Below are 22,129 nucleotides of genomic sequence, written 5' to 3' on the forward strand. Positions count from 1 at the left end.
TCTTTTACTGTTTCCTTGTTAGATTCGTAAAGCGCGCGCTCGGCCCCTCTTCCGACTCACTGAGCTATGTTGCTGTGCCAGTGATTGTTGCTGGGTGACTTGCCAGCTCCCCAAGTGAGTGGCCTGAAACAACCAGCATTTACTTGTGCACAGTTCTTCGGGATAGCGATGTATGCCGACTCTGGCTTGCCGTGCCTTCTGCTGGTCCCATCTGGGTTCATGCTGCCTCTGACTTGAGGCATCTGGTGGCCTGCCCGGGGCTGGATGGCTTAGAATGGCTTCGCTTGTACGTCTGACGGTTGTCAGGCCATGCCCCTCAGGACATCGCGGCCGTCCACGTGGTGCGACCTCATTCATGTCATGGCTTCCAGCCACAGCCATCAAAAAGGGGCTCCTCCTCCACGGGTACTTTTCAAGCCTCTGCTTATGTCGCATCTTATAATGTCTCATTGGACATTTGACGATCAGATTACATGGACAAGGCCAAATTGAAGGGTTGGAGGAATAAAATATTCTTGCAAAGTCACATTTCAAAGGGGTCTGCCTACAGGAGTGGAAGGAACTGTCCTAGCCATCTTTGCAAATAGTATCCCACGGTAGGAACCTGAGGGGGAAGGATAGAGCTTAAAGATTTGTTTAGTGGCAACACGTGGCAGATAGGTCTAACAAAATATTAGGCACTATATACAGTTTACTTGCTATTATATTTCAACCGAAGGATAATGATATGAGAGTCACTTTCTTAGTGATGGATGGGCCGTGGACATGTCAGTCATTCGGTTAACAGATATTTATGGGGCATCATTAATGGGCCACGCCTTTTTGAGGTGATAGGGAAAGAGCTGGGGAAAAGAAGCAAACGTAATTCCGTGTGTGATGAAAGTCACAAGTCACAAAGAGAAACTTGTAATCCGGTAGTGTGGCTTTTGATTTTGAGTTTGAGGCAGCAGAGTTGTTCACTATTTGAGAATGCTACCGAGGCAGATTTTTATCAAGAATTTAGCCACCGTGAAGTTTGGTGTTAAAGAACAACTTGATCATTGGTTTGTCTGCCAACAGCAAATATCTGTTTCAATCATTGTGTTCTAGAAACTACCTAAAAAAAAAAAAAAAAAAAAAAAAAAAAGGAGAGTCATGTATTTTTCTACGGAAGAAGGCCACTCTTTTAATCAACAGATATTAAAAGAATAATCAGTCATTACATTTTCGTATCTACCAGTGTAGCTAATAATTCTTTTTTTTTTCTCTAAAGATTGTATTTATTTATTCATGAGAGACACAGAGAGCAAGAGAGGCAGAGACACAGGCAGAGGGAGAAGCAGGCTCCATGCAGGGAGCCCGATGCGGGACTTGATCCCGGGACCCCTGGGGTCACGCCCTGGGCTGAAGGAGACGCTAAACCGCGGAGCCACCCAATAATTCTAGTATATTAGTTAGAAGCGATTGAGACACTCACCCAGTCTCCAGCATCTCCCATCTACTCGCTAGGTAGGTTGGAGTGTGAAGAAACCTGCTTGAAAATGGGAAAAGTTAGAAAACTTGGGAGTCCTCTCTTGTCAGGCCAGATTAATCATTCTTAGTGATAGAATGTCAGAAATAAATGTAGAAAACTGCGTGGGAACAGTTTTCTTTCACCACAGTGGTCTTGTCTGTGCTTGAGAGGATAAAAAAAGTATATGTAGAAATGACCTGTTTAGTTTTCTGGGTTGGGGGAGAAGTCTTTAATAATTCAAATAATTGTGATCTTTGACAGAAAGAAATCAGAACATTCATACTGTTCTGTTTTCTGTTCTGTTCAATTTATGCAAAGAGCTGACAATCTTGAATCCAGTGGTGGCAATACCAGAAAAATCGGTTGCTCTGAAAATGCCACCTTCTGTTACATGACATTGGAAAGATGGGGGAAGTTAGAGCTGACTTTTTCCCCCTTTTTTTCTTTTACCTTTTTTCTTAAAATAATTTTATTACTTACATATTTTTGTTAGTGTCTTCATCCCCCACCTCCCCACCCGCCCCCAGGCCCATGATGTTGAAACTGAAAGGAAAAATGAAGCCGGTAAAATGAGTTCCAGTTCCGTGACTCTTGCTCGTGGCTTTGTGCTGGTCTCTGTACAGAACGAACTGAACCAAACTACTCCTGCTGCCGGGAATCCAGATCAAAATGGAAGAGATGATTAATAATAGGGCAGTTTGTAGTATGAGAGGGATGAGGACTCCTAAAATACAGTATTGATTCCCTCCAAAATACATTTATTTTTTTAAATAAATTTTTATTTATTTATGATAGAGAGAGAGAGAGAGAGAGAGAGGGAGAGAAAGAGGCAGAGACACAGGCAGGGGGAGAAGCAGGCTCCATGCACCGGGAGACCGACGTGGGACTCGATCCCGGGTCTCCAGGATCGCGCCCTGGGACAAAGGCAGGCGCTAAACCGCTGCGCCACCCAGGGATCCCCAAAATACATTTAAATTCCACATTAAATTTAAATTTGACATTAAATGTACTCTCGTTTAAAAAGTACATTTAGGGGATCCCTGGGTGGCTCAGCGGTTTGGCACCTGCCTTTGGCCCCGGGGTGCGATCCTGGAGTCCTGGGATTGAGTCCCGCATAGGGCTCCCTGCATGGAGCCTGCTTCTCCCTCTGCCTGTGTCTCTGCCTCTCTCTCTCTCTCTCTCTCTCTCTCTGTCTATCATAAATAAATAAATAAATCTAAAAAAAAAATAAAATAAAAAGTATCTTTAAATTCTGATGTTGCAGTGTGTGAGCTAGACTATCGAAGTCTGTTGTTTGAATGCCCAGGGGTAACCATGGCCCCAAAGCGGGCTGCATGCCGTCTGAGCCAGTAGGATCGGTGGATGGGCTTGTGCAAGGGCAGCCCGAAAGTGAGGCCCTAGTTGATAGGTATGGCTGTGGTTCAGGAGGAGGGAAGTCCTGAGTTACAGTGGAGGATAAAGAGGAGAGGAGGAGACACTAGTTTTAACTGGAATAAGGGACAGCATAGCTGTTGCTCAAAATTAGCTGTGGTTGGTGACAAATATTTTGGCAAGCATGACAGGACTGTGGAGGACTCTTACTCGGGATCACACGTTAATCTAGAGATTTATTTATTTTTTTTAAGATAAGAATTTTAAGGAACTTAACAATTTATTCACATTGTCATAATTAACACAAATGGATTGATGCCATATAGAGGTCACATATCCAAGTCCTACAACTGAGTATTAGAGTTTTTTTTTTTTTTTATAAATTTATTTTTTATTTGTGTTCAATTTGCCAACATATAGAATAGCACCCAGTGCTCATCCCATCAAGTGCCCCCCTCAGTGCCCGTCACCCAGTCACCCCCACCCCCCGCCCACCTCCCCTTCCACCCCCCCCTAGTTTGTTTCCCAGAGTTAGGAGTTAGAGATTTATTTTGAAAGGTATTTTCAATGTATACATCTGTGCCTTCCATTTATCAGCAAAATGAAGAAACCTTCTTTGACCATCTGTCTTCAGAGCTCTTAAGTGTCCCTGAAAAGTAGGAATGGTCAAGCCGGAGAACCAGTTTTGTTTCTAAAAGGATGAAACTGAGAGACCCTGAGATTTAAGCTGTTAAAATACATCCTGTGTGATAATGAGGATCTTTTTTTTTTGTTCTTTCTTTTGCAGACGTACATTGGAAGTGTGGTCATATCCGTTAACCCATACCGGTCGTTGCCCATTTATTCACCAGAGAAAGTAGAAGATTACAGGAATAGAAATTTTTATGAACTGAGCCCTCACATGTAAGTGTGGTATTAGAGCAGTAAGTTTCTCTTTCACTGCAGAGACGTGTAGTTGACAGATGTGTCCAGCTGTTTCCTTTGAGTCTCGGGAAAATGTTTTCGTCATTTTTTAAAATTAGACGAAGGAATGTGAAAGTTAATTGTTGTGCCTTCTTTTAAATTTCCAAAAGGCAGGGTACTCCATTTGGCGTCAGGCTCTGTAAGTTCCGAAATATTTGGGTTCACTATGTAAAATATGTTCTGTTACGAGTTTCTTGTAAGTAGCAGCTGCTGCTAATTATTTTTGCAAATAAAACAAGAATGTACATTGTTTATTCTTTTAAAGAGCCCAAGCAGCATTTTCAGTGGGTTGGGTTAAGAAAGATCCCAAGTGTTGGGTTGCGTAATGGTTTTTGAGCAAGAAAGAATGAATAATACCTTCAGTTTATGGTCTTCACAGACATTGACAGTGTTTGCCAGACATGTGCATTAGGCCAATGGTTTCAACTTCCCTGAAACTAGCCACTTGCTTGATTTTTTCTGAAGGTCTCTTGTTAGTGTAAAGAATTCCTGTAAATAACAACCTACCATAATTACGTAGCGCCGAGGTTGGAGGCCCCTGAGCTAAGGTGGCAGAGTCTGTAGTTTTAGGTGTGGTCTAGCAGAAAAGAACTTTCTCTGTATGTTTGAAGATGATCTATGGGCTCGATTAATTTTGATAGGAAAAAAAATCTAGTAATTAAAGCATATATATACCACAGTCTTGGATGTTTCTCCTGATAAGATAGCACACAGTGACACCTTTGGACTGTTTGGCACTAAATATTTAAGTAATTCCTGAAAGTGGTTGTTAAAAGCTTAAATACTATATATTTTGCCCGTCAAGTGGATCTCGATTATTCTGTTTTCTTCTAGAAGCAGTAGATGTTGCAAGTCCTCTTGTTTCATTTTGCCTGGAGGAAAATAAAATGTTGAAATTTGTTTTATGAAGTTATCCCCGTAGTTAAGCCCCTGTCATTGAAATACTTTATTTGATGACTGAGTATTTATTTTATTTTTTTTAAAGGAAGTTTTTAAAAAAGATTTATTTATTTATGATAGAGAGAGAGAGAGAGAGAGAGGCAAAGACACAGGCAGAGGGAGAAGCAGTCTCCATGCCGGGAGCCCGACATGGGACTCGATCCTGGGACTCCAGGATTGCGCCCTGGGCCAGAGGCAGGTGTGAAACCACTGAGCCACCCAGGGATCCCCGAGTATTTATTTTAAATTCTAGGCCTTGAAACTGTGCTTCCCAAAGTAATATGCTTGGATCAGGGATGTTAGAACCCTGCAGGAGCTTGTGAAATACCTAGTTTTGTAGGCCTTACCTCTCCCAAGCCAGGAATCTACATTTTTCACAAGTTTTCCAGTTGATTCTTTTGTATCCGTGAGTATGAGAACTTGAGAACCAAGAACTTATCTTGGTTTGTATATTTATAAATATTTCCCTTTCCTTAACTGCTGATAGCAAATGGTGACCTTTATGCAGGTAGCCTTCCTATGAGAGTGGTTTGTATTTATTGAGTACTTACTCTGCGCAGGTACTGCTCTCAGTGCTTTACGTGGGTGATAACTCATTTTATTCTCAAAATAATTCTGTGAGGTAGGTCGTGTTACAAATGGGAGAATTTTCCCAAAGCCACGCAGCTCCTGGGTGGGGAGCCCGGCTGTGAAAACCGTCATCTGCCTTTTTCGTGGTGGGGCCTCTGACTGTGCACTTTCAAACACACCCCAGGCCCTCCGTGGCTGCCCTAGCTGTGCCTCAGTGTGTCCCAGAGACTGCATGTCATTCTCCCGTTTGCAGCTTTAATCTCCCGTTTGGGGACGTTTAAATCTATATCAGATCTATTCTAGAACGCCAAAGTCCATGCTCTGTAATACCTATTTTTACCCCCACCCCTGAAAGATTTCTAAGAGTCTGTATGGCATCACCACCCTGGTTTACGCCCCTTACTTCCTAAGGACAACAGCTATGATCAGCTGTAAAATGAATTTCCAGTGTGCTTAGAATACAGACAAAAATATACATTTTTTATCTTTTTAATTTATTTTATTTTTTAAATTTTTAAAAAATATATATATATTTTAAACTCAATGAATGTTTATTAGATGGAGTTAGGTGACAAAAACCTTTTAGCGTGGTCTGTAAAACGCTGTGTGTGGGGTGGGCGGCCCAAGGTCCAGGTTTACTTAATGAATCTGCATTTGCTAGATTTGTATCACACCTGCCTTCCCGTCTCTGCTCTTTACGCCCTCATCGCCCGCCTTCCCACCAGGTCGTGTTTGCACATTCCGTGCCCTCCGCCCGGAATGCTTTTCCCTCCCTTCTCCCCAACAACTTCGGTTCTTCCTTTGGTTCTTTTTTCTTCCTTTGGTTCTCAGGTTGCATTGGAGCTCCTCAGGGAAGGACCGTCCCTCACCCCTCCCGGCCAAGGTCAGGTCATTGCCCTTGCCACAGTTACAGTTTAACGGTGCTTTATGAGATGATTATGGGATTCCCGTCGGCCTCACCTGCCCGCCGGCTCACCCCGAGATTCTTAGCACCTCAGGGTGATACCTTAATGCTGAGAATATAGTGAACAGGACCTGGGCTTGAGTCCCAGCTCTTCTGCTTGCAAGCTGTGTAATCTTGAGCAAATGACTTGAAAAACACCCTAGACTCAGAAATTAAACAATCTGCTCTGTTCGGTGGGAAAATAATTATTAACTCCTAGGATTTTTGTGAGAGGTAAAAATCTAGTAGATACGTAGATAATGTAATTATCTGGTGTATGTAAAGTGCTCAGTGCGCAGCGGACCACAGCCTTGTGGGAAAGGAGAATAGCTGCTGTTAACAGTAATGCGTGTAATTATCGTAATAAGAAGTAAGGGACACATTTTGAGCCTCCTCACATGCTCTTTCTTTCTTACCAGTTTCTCCTCCGTGGTGGGACATTTTCCACTTCCTTTATTTTTTAATTATTTTTATTTTTTAGAGATTATTTCTTTCCTCGAGACAGAGAAAGAGAGAGAGAGAGAGAGAGAGAGAGCGAGCATGGGCAGGAGGGGCTGAAGGAGAGGGAGAGAAAATCGCAAGCAGACTCCCACCTGAGCCGAAAACCAGAGTTGGGTGCTTGATGGACTGGGCCACCCAGGTGCCCCCCCACTTCCTTTAAAGCATTTTCCCTTCATTATTCTTTGTGAACGTCCAACTTTGATAGTGTCTGAAATAGGGTCGGTGCTAGCTAGGTCTCCTCCTAAAGCCTAGTCTGACATTCTCAAATGGGAATTTTGCAGCATAAAGGATAAGGTGACCTTGGGCTTTTGATGTATTTTAGCCATAACTATTTCAAGAATTTGGTCCCAGTTTGGGTAAAAAACTGAAACAGCTGCCCAGTCCACCTATACTTTGAAAATTTTAGTTTACCCCAGATTACATTTGGAATTTAGTTTGACCTGCTGTGGACTGCAGAAACATCCAGGGGGTGCCTGGGTGGCTCTTTCAGTTAAGTGTCTGCCTTCGCCTTAGGTCGTGATCCCAGGGTCCTGAGATCCAGTCCCAAGTCAGGCTCCCTGCTCAGCGGAGAGTCCGCTTCTCCTTGTCCCTCTGCCCCGGCCCCCCTCACGCCCCTGCGTGTGCACACACTCCCTCTCCTCTCTCTGTCAAACAAATAAATAAAATCTTAAAAAAAAAAAAAAAAACCATCCAGGTTATTTCCCTTATAGCTCATGCATTTTTGAAGGTGCCCAGAAATCATCCATCTTTGTCTTTTTCTTGATTGAAAGATGATCTTTCAATTCTCTTTCTCAGATAATCGAAAAATATTTACATTTCATGTACGTACGTGACGTTGCACTAGCGGACGTGTATAAATGAGTAAAATGAGTATCAACAGTGGTTTCTTACCTATATTCCTTTCCAAGGCCATTTTATATTGTACCTGTTCTCCTACCCCCTTTGTGTTTGGAGCCGCCCCTTGAGCACGGTAGCGTTGGGTGTCAGGCCCAGAGAAAGGAGGGCTCCGTGGGGCAGCCTAGGTGACACCCCTCGCTCTTCTGGTTGTGTAAGGAGCGTCTTTTGAATGTGATTTTTGTAAAATTTTATTTATTTACCTGAGAGTGAGAGACAGACGGGACAGAGCACAGGCAGGGAGGAGGGGAGAAGCCGGCTCTGCGCTGAGCGGGGAGCCCGATGCGGAGCTCGAGCGCACCTGGGGCCCGACCGAGCCGAGGCGGATGCTCAGACGCTTACCCGCCGGCCGCAGGTGCTCCTCCGGTGTGAGCTTAAGGCTGTTTGCACGTTACGAGTTGTCTGATGGCTCTCATGAGGACTTGGTCCGCGTCAGGCCGTCGGGAGCTGCGCTCCCGGAGAAGTGCCTCGTACCCCAGCCGCGTGGGGAGGCAGGAGTGACGGGAAAGGCGAGGACCCCCGTGAACGGCTTGATTTCCCTCCCGCCAGCATAGCCCGTGCCAGGGCCCCCCATCCTTGTTCTCCCAGGTCCACAGCCCTTGGTTGAGTCGCGGCCCCTGGACCTTGCACCGCTGGCTACGGCGTCTTACTGTCCTGTGGATCTTCCCAAAGTCAGCGCCCGCTTCCCTTCCGGAAACCCTCATGGGCTCCTGCCCGTGGGCCTGAGCTCCCGAGTCCTGTGGCTGCGTGTGCGAGCTCTGCGTGGTGCGGCCTCCCCTCCCCGGCCCGCACACCCGCCGGCTCCCGCCAGCCTCCCCCCAGCCTGGCCCTTCAGGTCTCCTCCCCCCACTCCTGCCCGGCCCCACCGTGACCCGGAGGCCGCCCAGGCTCCTCGGGGCTGTCCGAGGCCGGCGCTCACGTCACTGTCACTTGTCCTGTTCTCTGCCCCCGGGGCACGGCCCCCGCGTGATCCTGTCACTCCTCTAACCGCGGGTCGTCGCGTTCCTGTGTGAAGCTCTCTAACGGGATGAAGGCTCCGTAGGTCACGACCCGCTCCCTGCAGAGGCCTGCGGGGTGACGAGGCCGGAAGCCTGGGCGCTTTCAGTCTTGGTGGCTCCTTTTAATAACTGACTCCAGGGTGGACCCGGCGAACGTCATAAAGGGCATTTCTGGCTCTATCTCGGAATGTCCTAGGGCTGTGGGTGTCCGGGGCTGAGGGTAGAGGCCCGGACAGGAGATCCAGGAGATCCAGGGGATCCCTTTTGCGCATGCAGTTGTGTTTATTTCGAGAAGCTCATAGGACAGCGGGCCCGGAAGCCCCCGAGAGGTCGGTGGCGTCGCAGAGCGTGCAAGTGCTTTCTCACGGAGAAAGCGGGAAGGCTGACGTGGCGTCATGTTGCTGAGACTTCGCTATGATTTCTCTTGTTTCGCTTTGGGGAAACTGAGCCTCTAGCGGGCTCTGTCCCGCCCAAGGCCCCCTCCCAGCACCCGATGCCGGGCTTTCCCGCCCGGCGTTCTTTCTCCTTCTTGCCTTAGAGGAGCGACGCACTCCCTGAGCAGGTCCTGCGGGTCCACCGCGCGGCCCCGACGTGCGGCCCCGACGTGCGGGCGGTGAGCGAAGCGGCCGCGATTCCCATCTCCCTGACGGACGCTCCTCTGCCTCGGGTGCACAGGAGGGGGTAGAGCAAAGGGAGGCGGGCTGTCGGGCAAGACCAGGTGGACGGCGCTCCGTGGCGCCTGTTCCTCGCGGGCTCTGGGCCGGGAGCAGGTGCGCCGTGGCCCGCGAGCCGGCTGTCCGTGTAGACCTCTGACGTGGTGACGGTGCGGCCCAGAGGCCTCCCGCCGGCCCCCTGCCTTCCCTGCGCGGCGCCCTCGGGTCCGGGTCCGAGGCGGGTGGTTGTCTGATGCAGGGCAACCAGGGCCAGAAAGCTTCTTGACGGAGGGCGACGGCGGGGACGGTGCTGGCCTGGCCCTCCCCGCGCCCCCCGAGCTCCGGGCCCAACGGGCCCCCCGACCCTCGAGCTCCTGCTCGCACCTACCATCTCGGGCCGCCGTGGCTGGAAGACGCGCAGCCAGTTCCCTGTCAAATCCCGGACCGCTTGTTCGTTCGTTCGTTCATTCATTCATTCATTCATTCATTTATTCATTCATTCATTCATTCATTCCAAACCGTCTTGAACTGAAGCCGGAAGTTTGGTCTCTGCCACCATAATGTTTTCCTCACGACAACCTCTGTGGCGTGATACCACGTTCATTAGTGGAAGGGGTCTGTCTCTGGAGACTCCGAGCAGGCTCTCTGACTCCTCGTTTCTAGATCCCCGATGGAAGTTCACGTACCGCTTCCCCCCCGCGGCACATCTCGGGCTCAGAAGCCAGTTTTGAAAAGCCTGTTTGTGATGCCGAGCACGTCCCTACCCGCGTACGTAGTGGCCTCCAGGATCACGTCTTAAAGGGGAAAGTTTGGTTCTCAGCTGAGCAAGTTTCTTCCTGCAGGCGTGCGGTGTGACGGGTCTTTGACAGGCCCTGGGAAGCTCTGCAGCCTTCTAGAAGAGATCCGTGTCATCCTAAAGGAGTGGCGCTGAGGCCTCAGCCCTGCAAATAGTCAGTCTGACGCTTCATCCCCAACAAAGCACGACGGTCGGAACCCGCGTGGGAAGCCCCGTGTAGAGAGGGTGTGTTTAGGGCGGGTGGCCAGGGGCACCCCCTTGGTTGTTGAAATAAGCTTGGTCTATTGCTGAGACCTGTTTGGCGGTAGGCCAGGGTAGCCAGGGCGGAGGGAGCTGTGTGGGAGTTTGCCTAAGCAGGGGTCAGCAAATACCAGTCCCGGTCCAGTCTGGGCCAGCCAGCAAAGCAGAGATAATGGAGACAGAGTTCAGTAAAGCGTGTAGGGTCCCGGACTTCAAGGGCGGGAGAGGCAAGAATGTGTCCTGGGGCTGCTGTGGGGCTGAAATCCGTACAAAAGGGAACGGGCCCTGCTGTATCGTCCCCAGGAGGGGCCTTGTGGCTGCCCGCGGGGTCCAGGATGCGCTTCCCCACCGGCTCCAGCCTGTCTCAGGGATCCCAAGTCCCTACATGGAAGCGATTGCTCATTCACTTAATCAGCATTATTAAGCATCCGAGATATGAGTGAGGTGCTGTGGATGCAAAGCTGGAAGTGTCCTTAAGGGTGCACAGCCTGCTATGGGAGCCAGACCAATAAATGACTACAAAAGGGAGAGAACTTGCATGAAAAACGTGGGAGATCCTGTGTGGGGCGCCTGGGTGGCTCAGTCGGTTGAGCATCTGACTCTTGATTTCAGCTCAGGTCATGATCTCAGGGTCGTGAGGTCGGGCCCCACATTGGGCTCTGCGTTGAACGTGGAGCCTGCTTAAGATTCTCTCTCTCCCTCTCCACCTCCCCTCCTCTCTCTGTCTAAAAATAAACAAAAATCCTAAAAACTTTTTTAAAAAAAAATGGTAGGAGATCTAGAAAGAGCACATGTTATCATTTGCCCTGGGTAGCGTGGCGTTCCCAATGAATCAGCAGTACTGCTTGCGTTCCTAGAGGCGTCCGCGTTCCTAGAGGCGTCCGAGCTCAGGTCCCCGGTGGGGAAGGCGCTGTGGGCAGATCGGGGGAGGGCGAGCAGCCCTGCCTCAGGAGCTAGAAGACGGGACGGTCTTGAATGATGAATTTGCCGCTGACGTAAGGAATCGGGTTCTAGGCCCAGGAAATCATTTTCCCGTCAGAAGAAGCAGTGTCAATTCTGTCGTTCAGCATGTTTCTTGAGTGCCAGGTACTAGTTCTCCAGGTACAAAATCTCAGCCCTGTTGGGCTTATGTTCTAGAAGAGAGGGAGACGGTAAGCAAGAGAAGTAAATAAAATAAACGATGGTTTAGATGGCGTCGGGCGCTCTGGAGGGTGGTGGGGCTTCCTCCCTGCCACTCTCATGTCCCCTAATGTTCCGTAATTCCCAGCGTGGGTGCGGAGTGGCCCGTGTGGACTGAGGGAAGAGGATGTGTACAGAGGCTCACGTTCCCAGCGTTGGATTCTTTCTACCTGAGCTCAGCCCCTTCGCACTTTCTGTTGTATGAATGTGCTTCTCAAAGGTTTAGACAAAATTTGAATTCTTCGTTAAGGTATGAGTTCACCACGCAGCTCTTTTATTTTAAAGGTGATTATTTGTTGGTGTCCGGTTGTCCAGGCATCTTAACTTGTTGGCTCTCTGTTGCTTTAATCTGAACTTCCTCTTAGGTGATTAAGATTTGGGAAGCAGATAGACCGGTTTTGCTCTGCGCCAGCTCCCCACCCCCATGTTTTCCACATTCAGGGTCCTTGGGTAGATGTGTACATTATTATTATTATTAATTTATTTTTTAAGGCTTACTTATTTATTAGAGAGCACGTGGGGGGGACAGAAGAGGGGCCAAAGGAGAGGGAGAGGATCTCAAGTGGACTCCGCCTTGAGCACTGAGCCTGGCCTGGGGCTCCATCCACCAACCCTGAGATCATCACCCTCATGAGTCAGGTGCTCAACCGACCGAGCCACCCAGATGCCCTTAGATGTGTAATTAGTAAGAAAGTGCAAGTTATTTTGGAGTCTTGTTTTTTTAGTCCTTGAACCTGATTGCCTAAAAGGTCAACATTGAGACACTCGCTCCTGCCATCATTTCCCGTGTCACTTCTCTCTTGTTTGTTTTAAACCCTCATGGCCTCCAAGCAGGTGTCGTGTGTTTTCTCCGACACCATATGTTTGGTTATTTTCTGACACCAACGGGGGGGTCCAACAGTTCTCTTCCGCTCTGACACTACCCAGAGTTCGTGAGGGTTTCCCAGGTCAAGGCTCAGCCCCTCAAGACTGCCCGGCGTCGGATGCCTGCCGCCAGTGGAGTGCCCAGGCTACCCACGCTTCTACCCAGCTGATTACACATGTGAGGACTTCCACGGTCTTGCTCAGGTTCCGTAATTTGCTAGAACGACTCCTAGAACACAGGGAACACTTTGTTTTCGCCTGTTGATTTATTAGAAAGGCTACAACTCAGAAGCAACCAAATGGAGGAAGGACGGGCGTACAGTCTCCACGCCCTCTCTGGGCAGCCAGCCTGCTGTCCCCACCCCAGCAGCTCCCTGAGCTGAGTCTCCTTGCTCAAGAGCTTTTATAATCCAACCTGAAGCTCCCCCTTCCCCTCCTGGAGCTGGAGAGGTGAGACTGTGTGTTCTCACCCTTTAATGATGCCTTTGGTCCTTCTGGTGACCGGCCTGGTCCTGAAGCTACCCAGAGGGTCCCACTTTGAGTCACCTCATTAGCATAAACTCAGGTGTGGGTGAAAGGCACTTGTTAGGAATAACAAGAAACATTCCTATTGCTCAGGAAATTCCAAGGGTTTCAGGAGCTCTGTGCTAGGAATCAGACACAAAGACCAAATATACTTCTTATACCGTGGATGTGGACTTGTGTGTACTTTATTCTTGAGCGTTCGCTTCCCGAAACCAAGTTAATGCTGGAGTTTTCAGTGTGGTGCCCTGGAAACCGGAATTTTCCAAGAAATATCTTTCTTTTTCCAAGAAATATCTTAAGGGTGGTTCACCAGTTCAATTCAATAAACACTGAGTGTCATAAAGACCCGACTGTCAGCCCCCCTCTCGGGCACCCGCTCCAAGTGGGTCTTGGATGCTCTCCAGCCCTGCTTGTCGTCCTTGAGGACATCACCCTGCCGTTATCTCCCCTCTCCACTGTATTCTCAGCTCTTCCTTCTGGCTTTTCCATTCCCGCTGACAAACATGCTGTAATGTTTCTTGAGATTCCACGTCTTCCAGCTATCACACCATTTGTTTCCCTCGATCACAAAACTCTGAAAAAGTTGCCTACACTTGTCGTGTTGGACTTCTATCTCCTCCCTCAACTACAAGGTCACTCCCCATGTGACCTCCATGTTGTCCAATCTGTGAGTTTTGAACCCTTCTGTTCCTTTAGTTATCAGTAACATTTGACAGTATGACCAATTCCTTCCCAAAACCTGTTCTTAAGATTTGGCTTTCTGGCCTCCATACCTTCCTGTTTTCCCCCAGCCCGCCGGCTGCTCCATGTCTGGCCTCCTCTGCATGCACCTTTTCCTCCACCTCTGAATGTTGGAACGTCCAAGAGCCTGCTCTTGGGCCTTTACTTTTCTCTTCTGTAGGCATTAGATGCATGAACCCATGTGGGCTTTAAATACCCCTGATGTGCTGATGCACCCAGAATTAGGTCTCTAGCAGGACTTCTCCCCTGACCTCCCAGCAGTTCAGCCACATTCAACTCTTCGGTGTCTCTTTGGGTGTCCAAGAGGCGCTCGAACTTCAGTGTGTGTCAAACCAGACTTCAGATGGCCCCAGTCCCTCTCCTCTTTCCCGTCTCAGCCTATGGCAGCACCATTCCTTGGCTGCTCATGCCACACCCTTTCTTTTCTCTCCTGCTTCACATTCAGCCCACCATCAGGTCATGTTGGCTCTCCTTTTATACACCCAGTCTTACCACCTCCATTGCCACCATCCGGTGTTGCTTAGATTATTGGAGGAGCCTTCTAACTGGTCTCCTTCGTTCGCTTCTGCTGTTGTCTCCTCCTCCCACACCTCACCCCCCGCCCCCAGCCATCTTTTCCCCACAAATGTGGGGAAAAGCCACTGGCTAAAGTGTTTTCCTTGAGGATGCCCATCATACTGCTTTTCTTTGCTGCTCAGAAACCTGTAGTGGCTCACGTGTGTCCTGCAGAGCTCCACTTGATGTGGGCACTGGCCAACCGGCACATATATTACCTCTCACCCCCTTGTTCCAGTCACATTGGTCTCCCTGCTGCTCCTCTGGCATGAAAGACACTCTGCACTACTCTTCTCCCATCTAGGGGCTGATCTGTTCTCTCACTTCAGTTAGGAAATATCTTAATTGTCGGTGCAAACACTACCTAAAATAGCAGTCCCTACCCCAATTATGCACAATCCCCTTAGACCATTTTACCTTTCTTTGCTAATCATGATCTGATGTGTTTTTCTGGGTGTTCATTCATTGATGTCTTTCTTGTTTGTCCCCTGGACTGGAGTGCCATCTCCATGAGAGCAGGGGCTTTGTTCATTTCGCATATCCACATGGCCACAGCAATTGGAATAATGCCTGGCAAAGGGCAGCCACTCCATAAATATTGGTTGGGTGAATGGATGAATGAGTGAATTTGGGGGGGCCTACCATTTATGTGTAGAAACTGTGCGTAAAAGATACACATGGCCTTTGCCTTCAAGAATTTTCCAGGCTAGTTGGAGGGAGTAGGGAATGGCTGCGTAAAAGGGTCATTGTAATATAATACCATACGTGCAATGGCAGAGAATAAGTCGCAAGTACAGAAAAATTGGTGTGTCCCGGGATTCCGAAGGTGCCAGCTATGCTGAGTCTTGAAGAAGGAATTAGCAAGAGGTGGCTGCTGTGGTATAGTGACCAGCTGTGGAGAAGATGAAGCCAAAGGCCACTTTGGTCTAGGACACAGTGAACCAGGCAGTCTTAGGAACGGGAAAAGGTTTTTGAGTTGAGATGATAACTACACGTGGAACCTATTCTCTTTTTCTGAATAAAACATTCAGATACCAGTCTGCTTGAATAGATTAAAGGATTACGCAGGTTACTCTAAAGTGACAGGAGGAGGCTTTGAGATGAGGGTAGTACTTAACAAAAAATGACAAGCTTATATGCATGGAAAGATTGTCATCTTGCATTTTCAGTCACCAACTGGGAAAATTTTTCAGATTTGTTAAATACGCCTAAATATGTATATATATACACATATGCACACATAAATACGGTGTTTTAACGAATGAGTGGTGAATGACTGAATGTTGGAATGACTTATAAGTGGAAACAGATGTTAATTCATTATGTTTTATGACAGAACTAGTTGCTGTCCGTGATGAATCAGGTTATTCAGGAAGAGGAACATGTAATACTATCAAAATCAAAGTACGGATTTTGAGCCATCATTGACTTTTACAAAGGATGCACACTCCTTTGGATATGAAGCCCTTCCCTTAGGATAGTGTTTTGTGTCTGGATGCATGAGTGTTCAGCTTGAGGTTGGAAAATTATATCCTCAATTACATCAGGAACACCCTAAGCCTTAGAGGTGGCTTAGCCTGATTAAAAAATGATTAGCAATAGAGGAATAAATTAGAGTGTATGCCTCTTCTATTAATCTTTTTCCTTCAGCCCACTGCAACAGCAAAAATTAGAAAGCACGTGGAGGGAGGGAGGATTTGGCTGGTGTGTACCATGGCTCTGTCTGCCTTTGGGAGACGCATACAGGTGTACGCTTCAGGTTGCCTGCTGAAGACCTTAGATGGCCATTAGAGGAGTCCATCTCCACTTTCATCTTCTATATTTTTATGAAGTATATATCTCTAAGGGCTCTTGGATGTTTCTTGAGGTATTGCCAGGTTTTAAACCATTGCTTTAATTGCTTTCAGAAGACATATTCTCATACTCCTGCACCCTACCTCACATTCTGTCCTACAGTGTTGTCACCGCTTCTGTCTGTATTTATAATTACCTTGGCATTATTAAGAATAGAGGCTTTACATCATTTGCCCATGGGAATAACATTATGCACAAAAACCAGGAAAGATGTTGAGAATGGCAGGATCTCATCGGTGGTCACAGAAATGTATTAAAAGTGTTCCTGAAGTATAAAGATGTTAAGACATAAATTATAAAATGAGCACGTGAGGCTATTTAAGATTACGTGATACGGGTGAGTCATTGCCATCTGGTTACTCATTACCTGGAACATGGATAAGGAAGGAGGAAGTGTGGAAATGTGTACAGGTGTTTGTTGGGCATTGTTCCTAAAGCCAATAGAAAATGGCATATAATGCTTTGCATGTTTGCTTCCTTTTCATAATGTGACATAATTTTCACTATTGCAGTATTGTATCTGATTGTGAATGCCATTGCTTGTCTTGTGGGCACAGTTAAGGTGGCTCAGTGAATCTTAAAACTAGAAAATCCTTGTCACCTTTTTTTTTTCCTATATATATTCAGGGACTTTCACTTTCTTCAGTGTTTGCATATATCTGGCATTGATCTTGAATAGGACTTTTACAATTAAAATCAATCCTACGTGGTCAGGCTCCCTGCATGGAGCCTGCTTCTCCCTCTGCCTGTATCTCCGCCTCCCTCTCTTTCTCTCTGTATCTGTCATGAATAAGTAAATTTAAAAAAAATCAATCCTATGTGAAAATTTTGGCTGTGGAAATAGAGAAGTGGAGTTTGCATAAAATTGTAGCTGGTGATCACTTGGTTGTGAGCGATCTTTCACTGGGCCGCTTCCTCCCTGCTTCACTGTTTCTTTCATTTCTCCTTCTTTCCATTCGCGCTGGCCTTTTGTTTTGTTCCCTTCACTCCTTACCTCTCCACATCCTCACATGCTTCTCATCTTTCAAGGTGTATGAGAGGTATACCTGCATTTTGAAGCTTCTCCCCAAAAGGCCACTTCATGGCCCTGACACATATTTTTCCATAGCGTGCATTATGCCACGGTTATATGGCATGTTATTGCGGCTGTCTTATAGATTTCATGGGTTGTTTCCTATTTATGGATTGGATTTATGCCAGAGGAATCATCTTTTCGAGCAGAGACTATACGTAATACTTATTTTGTTACCTTAAGATTGGGGGTCTTAGAATCCATCCGGTTCGTTTGCTTATATATGGTTAACTTCAGGTAATACCACAGTAATGTGCTGTGTACATTACAAAACATACACAGGTATAGGGGGGAAAAAGATGAATAAAGACATAAAATAGAAGTTCTCATATTTTATATCCATCTCAAGAAACGCCCTGGGCCCATAGCTCACTTTGGAGACCTCGTGTTAGGTACCATGTTAGGTACTCAGGAAATGCTTATTTTTGGCCTTCAGCAATTCTGCGCTGGTTGCTAACAAAATTTCTGGCTGTCTAAATGAAAATGGGGGTTATGGACTGAGTAAGGTCAGTTATGCTTGGGTAACGAACCTTTACATCCCAAGATGTACCACATGAATGTTTGTGTCTCTCTGATGGTCCAGTGTGATGAGGATCAGAGGGTGTCCTCAGAGGCTCTCCTTCAAGAGGTGACACATATCCAGGTTGCTTCTATCTTGTAGTTGCAGTCGCTGCACACGTACGTGGCTTTTAGGTTTGCTGTGGTGGTTGAAGAGAGATCACAGTCAGGCCTTGGGCTCTGGTCGGGGAGCACACATGGACTCACCCGAACTGCGAGGGTAGCTGGGAGAGGAGTTCTTCCTACGTGCCTGGGAGGGCAGTGGGTGCTGGGATTTAGGAAATCCACTGCAGGCCTCCTGTTTGCTGGGGTCATCGGTTCTGTGCAAAGCAAGCTTCTGCATGAATTTAAACATGAGCTCAGTAATATAATTTAGAAAGAAAACAGGTCCTCTCAAAGTACTTTCAAATATTTTTTCCTCATCATGACTGAAATCACAGTGCATTTTCACATTTCCACTTTAATCTTATTTGAATGCATTTTATTGTATTAAAGATTTTTTTCTCTTTTTAAAATTTTTTGACTTTTTGTTTATTTTTAAAGTACTCTCTACACTCAGTGTGGGGTGGATGCATTTTAAACATAAAAGTAAAACTGTTCAGGGCGCCTGGGTGGCTCAGTTGGTTAGTGTCTGCCTTTAGGTCAGGTCATGATCTTGGGGTCCTGGGATGGAGCCCTGCATGGCACTCCCTGCTCAGCAGAGAGCCTGCTTCTCCCTCCACTGCTACCCCATGCCTCTGCTTGTGTTCTTCCTCTCTCAAATAAATAAAATCTTAAAAAAAAAAAAAGTAAAACTGTTCACTCCTTTTTCATGTTTCTGTTATTCCTTTTTTTCCACTTGCTATTCAGCATAGAGGCTAGTTGCTTACTGATTTATTATGAACAAAGATTTTTATTTGTGTCACATTTCCTTGTTTTTGTTTACAAGAGTAGTTAATATGTGATTATTTGAAGATGTGTTTAAATGAAATGCTTTGATAGTTTATGGGAACATATCTGTCTTTGGTGCAACTCCCCTATTATTTTCTTGGAACCAATATGTTTACTGGGGGTTTTAGAAAATTTGATGCTGACCTTGTCTATATTAATTTACATATTCATCTATTGGGAATTGTGGCAAAATAGTCATAACCAGCTTTGAAATTTAAGCCAGTGCAATGTTGATATTTTTTGGATTCAACTCTTCCCAGATGGGTGGTGAATAAATAAAACTGAATTTCCCCCACACTGGAGAGTTTAAGCTGTGCTTAAGGACAACTTGAGTTAATTTCTTTTTCCAAATATGGATGTGAAGGATTCAAAGATGGAAGGTGAAGAAATATTAAAATTTTAGAAATGATTACAGAGGAATTTTAATATTATTTCTGACCAACAGATTTTTTTAAAAAGATTTTATTTATTTATTCATAGAGACAGAGACAGAGAGAGAGAGAGAGAGACAGAGACACAGGCAGAGGGAGAAGCAGGCTCCATGCAGGGAGCCCGACGTGGGACTCGATCCCGGTCCCCAGGATCACGCCCCGGGCTGCAGGCAGCGCTAAACTGCTGCGCCACCGGGGCTGCCCCGACCAACAGATTTTAATTTTAAGGCAATAATCTTAATTTTCATGGTGGAAAAACCAAAACCCACGTCTTCACCCCCAATATCATGTCACTCTATTTTCATCTTACACAATGTAGATAATGTTATTTCTGAATTTTACTTCCAGATTTATACCAGTTATTCTTTTGTTAATTTTGCTCATAATCAAGTACTTGTAAAAATATTTGAAGTATATCCTTTATATGCTTTTCTTGTATCCCCTTAATCTGGAAAAATACTCCTTTTTTTGCCAGTAGTTTTATTGAATATAAAAAGCAAGCTCCAGTTCATATATCTCTATGCATTTGTTAAAAAGCGAATTATCTCATGGGTATATATCTTGTCTTACTTACAATACAGTATCTTCTTTTGGGAATAGATTAAATTTTTTATTGTCTTTAAACGGTACAAGAGTGCCAAATTAAATATTTGGCTATTAATGGTTGTAGATCAGTGTACCCAAAGGTATGGTTAAAAATCATTGTCAACCAGCTCTTTGAAGGCATTAAAGAGAGCCCTAAAGTAGCGTGGATAATTAGAATAGGATTCTAACTGGTAAGCCAGATGTGCACTTGGATGTTGGGAGCTTTGTACTTACTGTTTTTGGAATGTCCTGGCCCCTTAATTTCTGTGTGTCTGTACCAGTCATCTACCTACCTACCTACCTACCCTACCTACCTGCCTGCCTGCCTATCTTTATATGCCTCTGTCTGTCGTCTCTGTATGTCCTTCTTCCTCACCTCCTTCAGGCCCTTTGCTTGGATGTCACCTTCTGATTGTATCCTTTCTGATCCCCTCTCCCCCTTTCTGCCCTGGCCTAGCACACCCTCTTGTGTGCTTTATTTCTCTTCTCACCACCTTCTGGCAAACTGAACTTTGCTTATTTTCTTTATTGCCTGCCTTCCTCATCCACATTGCTCTGTGGAATATTCCTGATGACCAGAACAGCGACTGGCCCATGGCAGGCAGGCTGTAATATCATTTAACATAGATTCAATAAGCCTTAATCACATGTTAAAAAAAAAAAATCTCTCATGTTCCAGGAATTCATATCAAAAGATGAAGCCAAATTGTAAAGACTTTGCCTTCGCTGGATATTCAGTGGAATTTCAAATGGTATAATTTTAAAATATGGGAAACAATCCCTTTAAATATTCACAACAGAGAATGGAAGATAATAAAGTTATTCAAGTATGAGATTTGAGTGTATCTTGAGAATATTACAGCTAAAGATTCAGAGATTAACTTGCACTATCAGTACCATTACTTGTGGTGTTTGGGTTGTGGATGTCAACAAAGCCTCAACGTCAGCTGGGCACTTGTAACAGAGACCCTTCTATCAACTTGGAGATATAATTGAGAGGTCTTATTTACATTAAAAAGAAGGCAAATATTTTCCAATTCTCTTTTTAGAGATGACTCGCAAGAAATACATCTTAACTGTTTTTTGAGTTATTGGTGGCCAATAGATGGCTTATTTACATTGGAGATCTCAGTGAATGGAACAGTACATTTTCATAAGCAAAAGTTTCCTTTTTAGCATCTCTGCAGAAGCCTATATGGCAAGAATCCTCTTGGAATTAGCAAGGAAGGAGAAGAATATTGGGTTTTTGCAGAACACTTGAGATTTGAAGTGGTTGGGTGAGAGAATAGGAGCTAAAGCATAAAATTAGGAATGCATAAATAATTTCAATAGATATAGAATCCATGTCAACAGTCGTGCATTCAGAATTCCTGTTTCCATAACATGTGGCAGGGCAAAGGGCCTCCAGACTTTCTGTGGACTAAGTGTTGCTAAAATTTATTTTCCTTGATACTGAGACTTATGAACAGAGTTTTAAGTGAATAAATGAAAAATTTCCAAGAAATTGGCTTTCTTAGTTATACTTATAGGGGGGCTCATATATTTTGAAGCAGATTTATTTACCTGTCTATCTACCTAACTACTTACCTACCCTTCCATCAATATATCATCTTTCCCCACCAAACAAACAGACAAAACCCAAAGAAGAGCCGTTACCATTAGCATGGATTTTAGTCACATTAATTGCATTATTTGGCTTTCTATAGTTCAAAAATGTGTGAGGAATGTGAATGGGAGCTAGTTATTATATCCCCCCCCCCACATTGAAAATCAACGAGAAAAAAAAAAAGAAAAAAAAATCAACGAGAGACAGCTTAATCATTTATAATCAATATTATAAAATGGCTAGCTTTTTAAAAATCAGAGAAAAGGAAACAGAAAGTAAATGAGGCCCAAACAGAAGTTAATACCATGCTGTCCTATATGGTTATTGAACTTGGTTATTTTCATTTCCTAGTAGTCAAAACAAAAAGGAAAATATGATCAATTACAAAATGATTTTTGCACATAAGATCAAAGCACGTGAGCTGCTCGAGAGAAGTGAAGTTCTCCTTACCAGTTAGAGCTACAAGAAATTTCTCTTATGGGACCTAGGAGGTGAAGCATGTCCTCTCTACCACACCTCTCAAAATTTCCCTGCAGGAAATAGTAGTGAATTTTATATAGCTGCTGCTTAAACCACTTCGCCGTGTGGAAGCTAAGCTAAGATAGGCCACTCACAGGGTGTAATACCCACGGCGTAGGTGGGGGAGAGGCAGGACGTGAAGACACGTAAGGCTAAGGCAGTGCTTGTCATCCTGGGCTGCTCAGGAGAACCCCTGCAGAATCTGGCCAGGCCTGTGGAGTGTGGGGCCTTGAGGAACAAAGCACCAAGGTGGTTCCAATGTGCATCCAAGGTCAAGAACCACCAGTGCAAGCAACTAGCTTACCGGTGGCTTGAGTTGACTCCGGGAATGCGAGGAACAGAGAGACTGC

At 45.7% G+C, this 22,129-nt stretch overlaps 1 protein-coding gene across 6 annotated transcripts in view; it reads left to right on the top strand.

Moving 5' to 3' along the window:
- MYO1B (myosin IB) overlaps positions 1-22,129 on the top strand; it is a 175,829-nt gene that overhangs the window by 47,393 nt on the left and 106,307 nt on the right. For 5 of the 6 annotated variants that reach the window (XM_035710833.2, XM_049106459.1, XM_049106461.1 and 2 more), the window contains one exon: positions 3,651-3,766. The exons of the other annotated variant lie outside the window; for it this stretch is intronic. In XM_035710833.2, coding sequence (XP_035566726.1) covers positions 3,651-3,766 — 116 coding nt within the window. The remainder of the gene's footprint in view (positions 1-3,650; positions 3,767-22,129) is intronic. 6 annotated transcript variants of the gene reach the window in all.

This window comes from Canis lupus, chromosome 37, assembly GCF_003254725.2.
Source record: "Canis lupus dingo isolate Sandy chromosome 37, ASM325472v2, whole genome shotgun sequence".
In the NCBI taxonomy this organism is placed as follows: domain Eukaryota; kingdom Metazoa; phylum Chordata; class Mammalia; order Carnivora; family Canidae; genus Canis; species Canis lupus.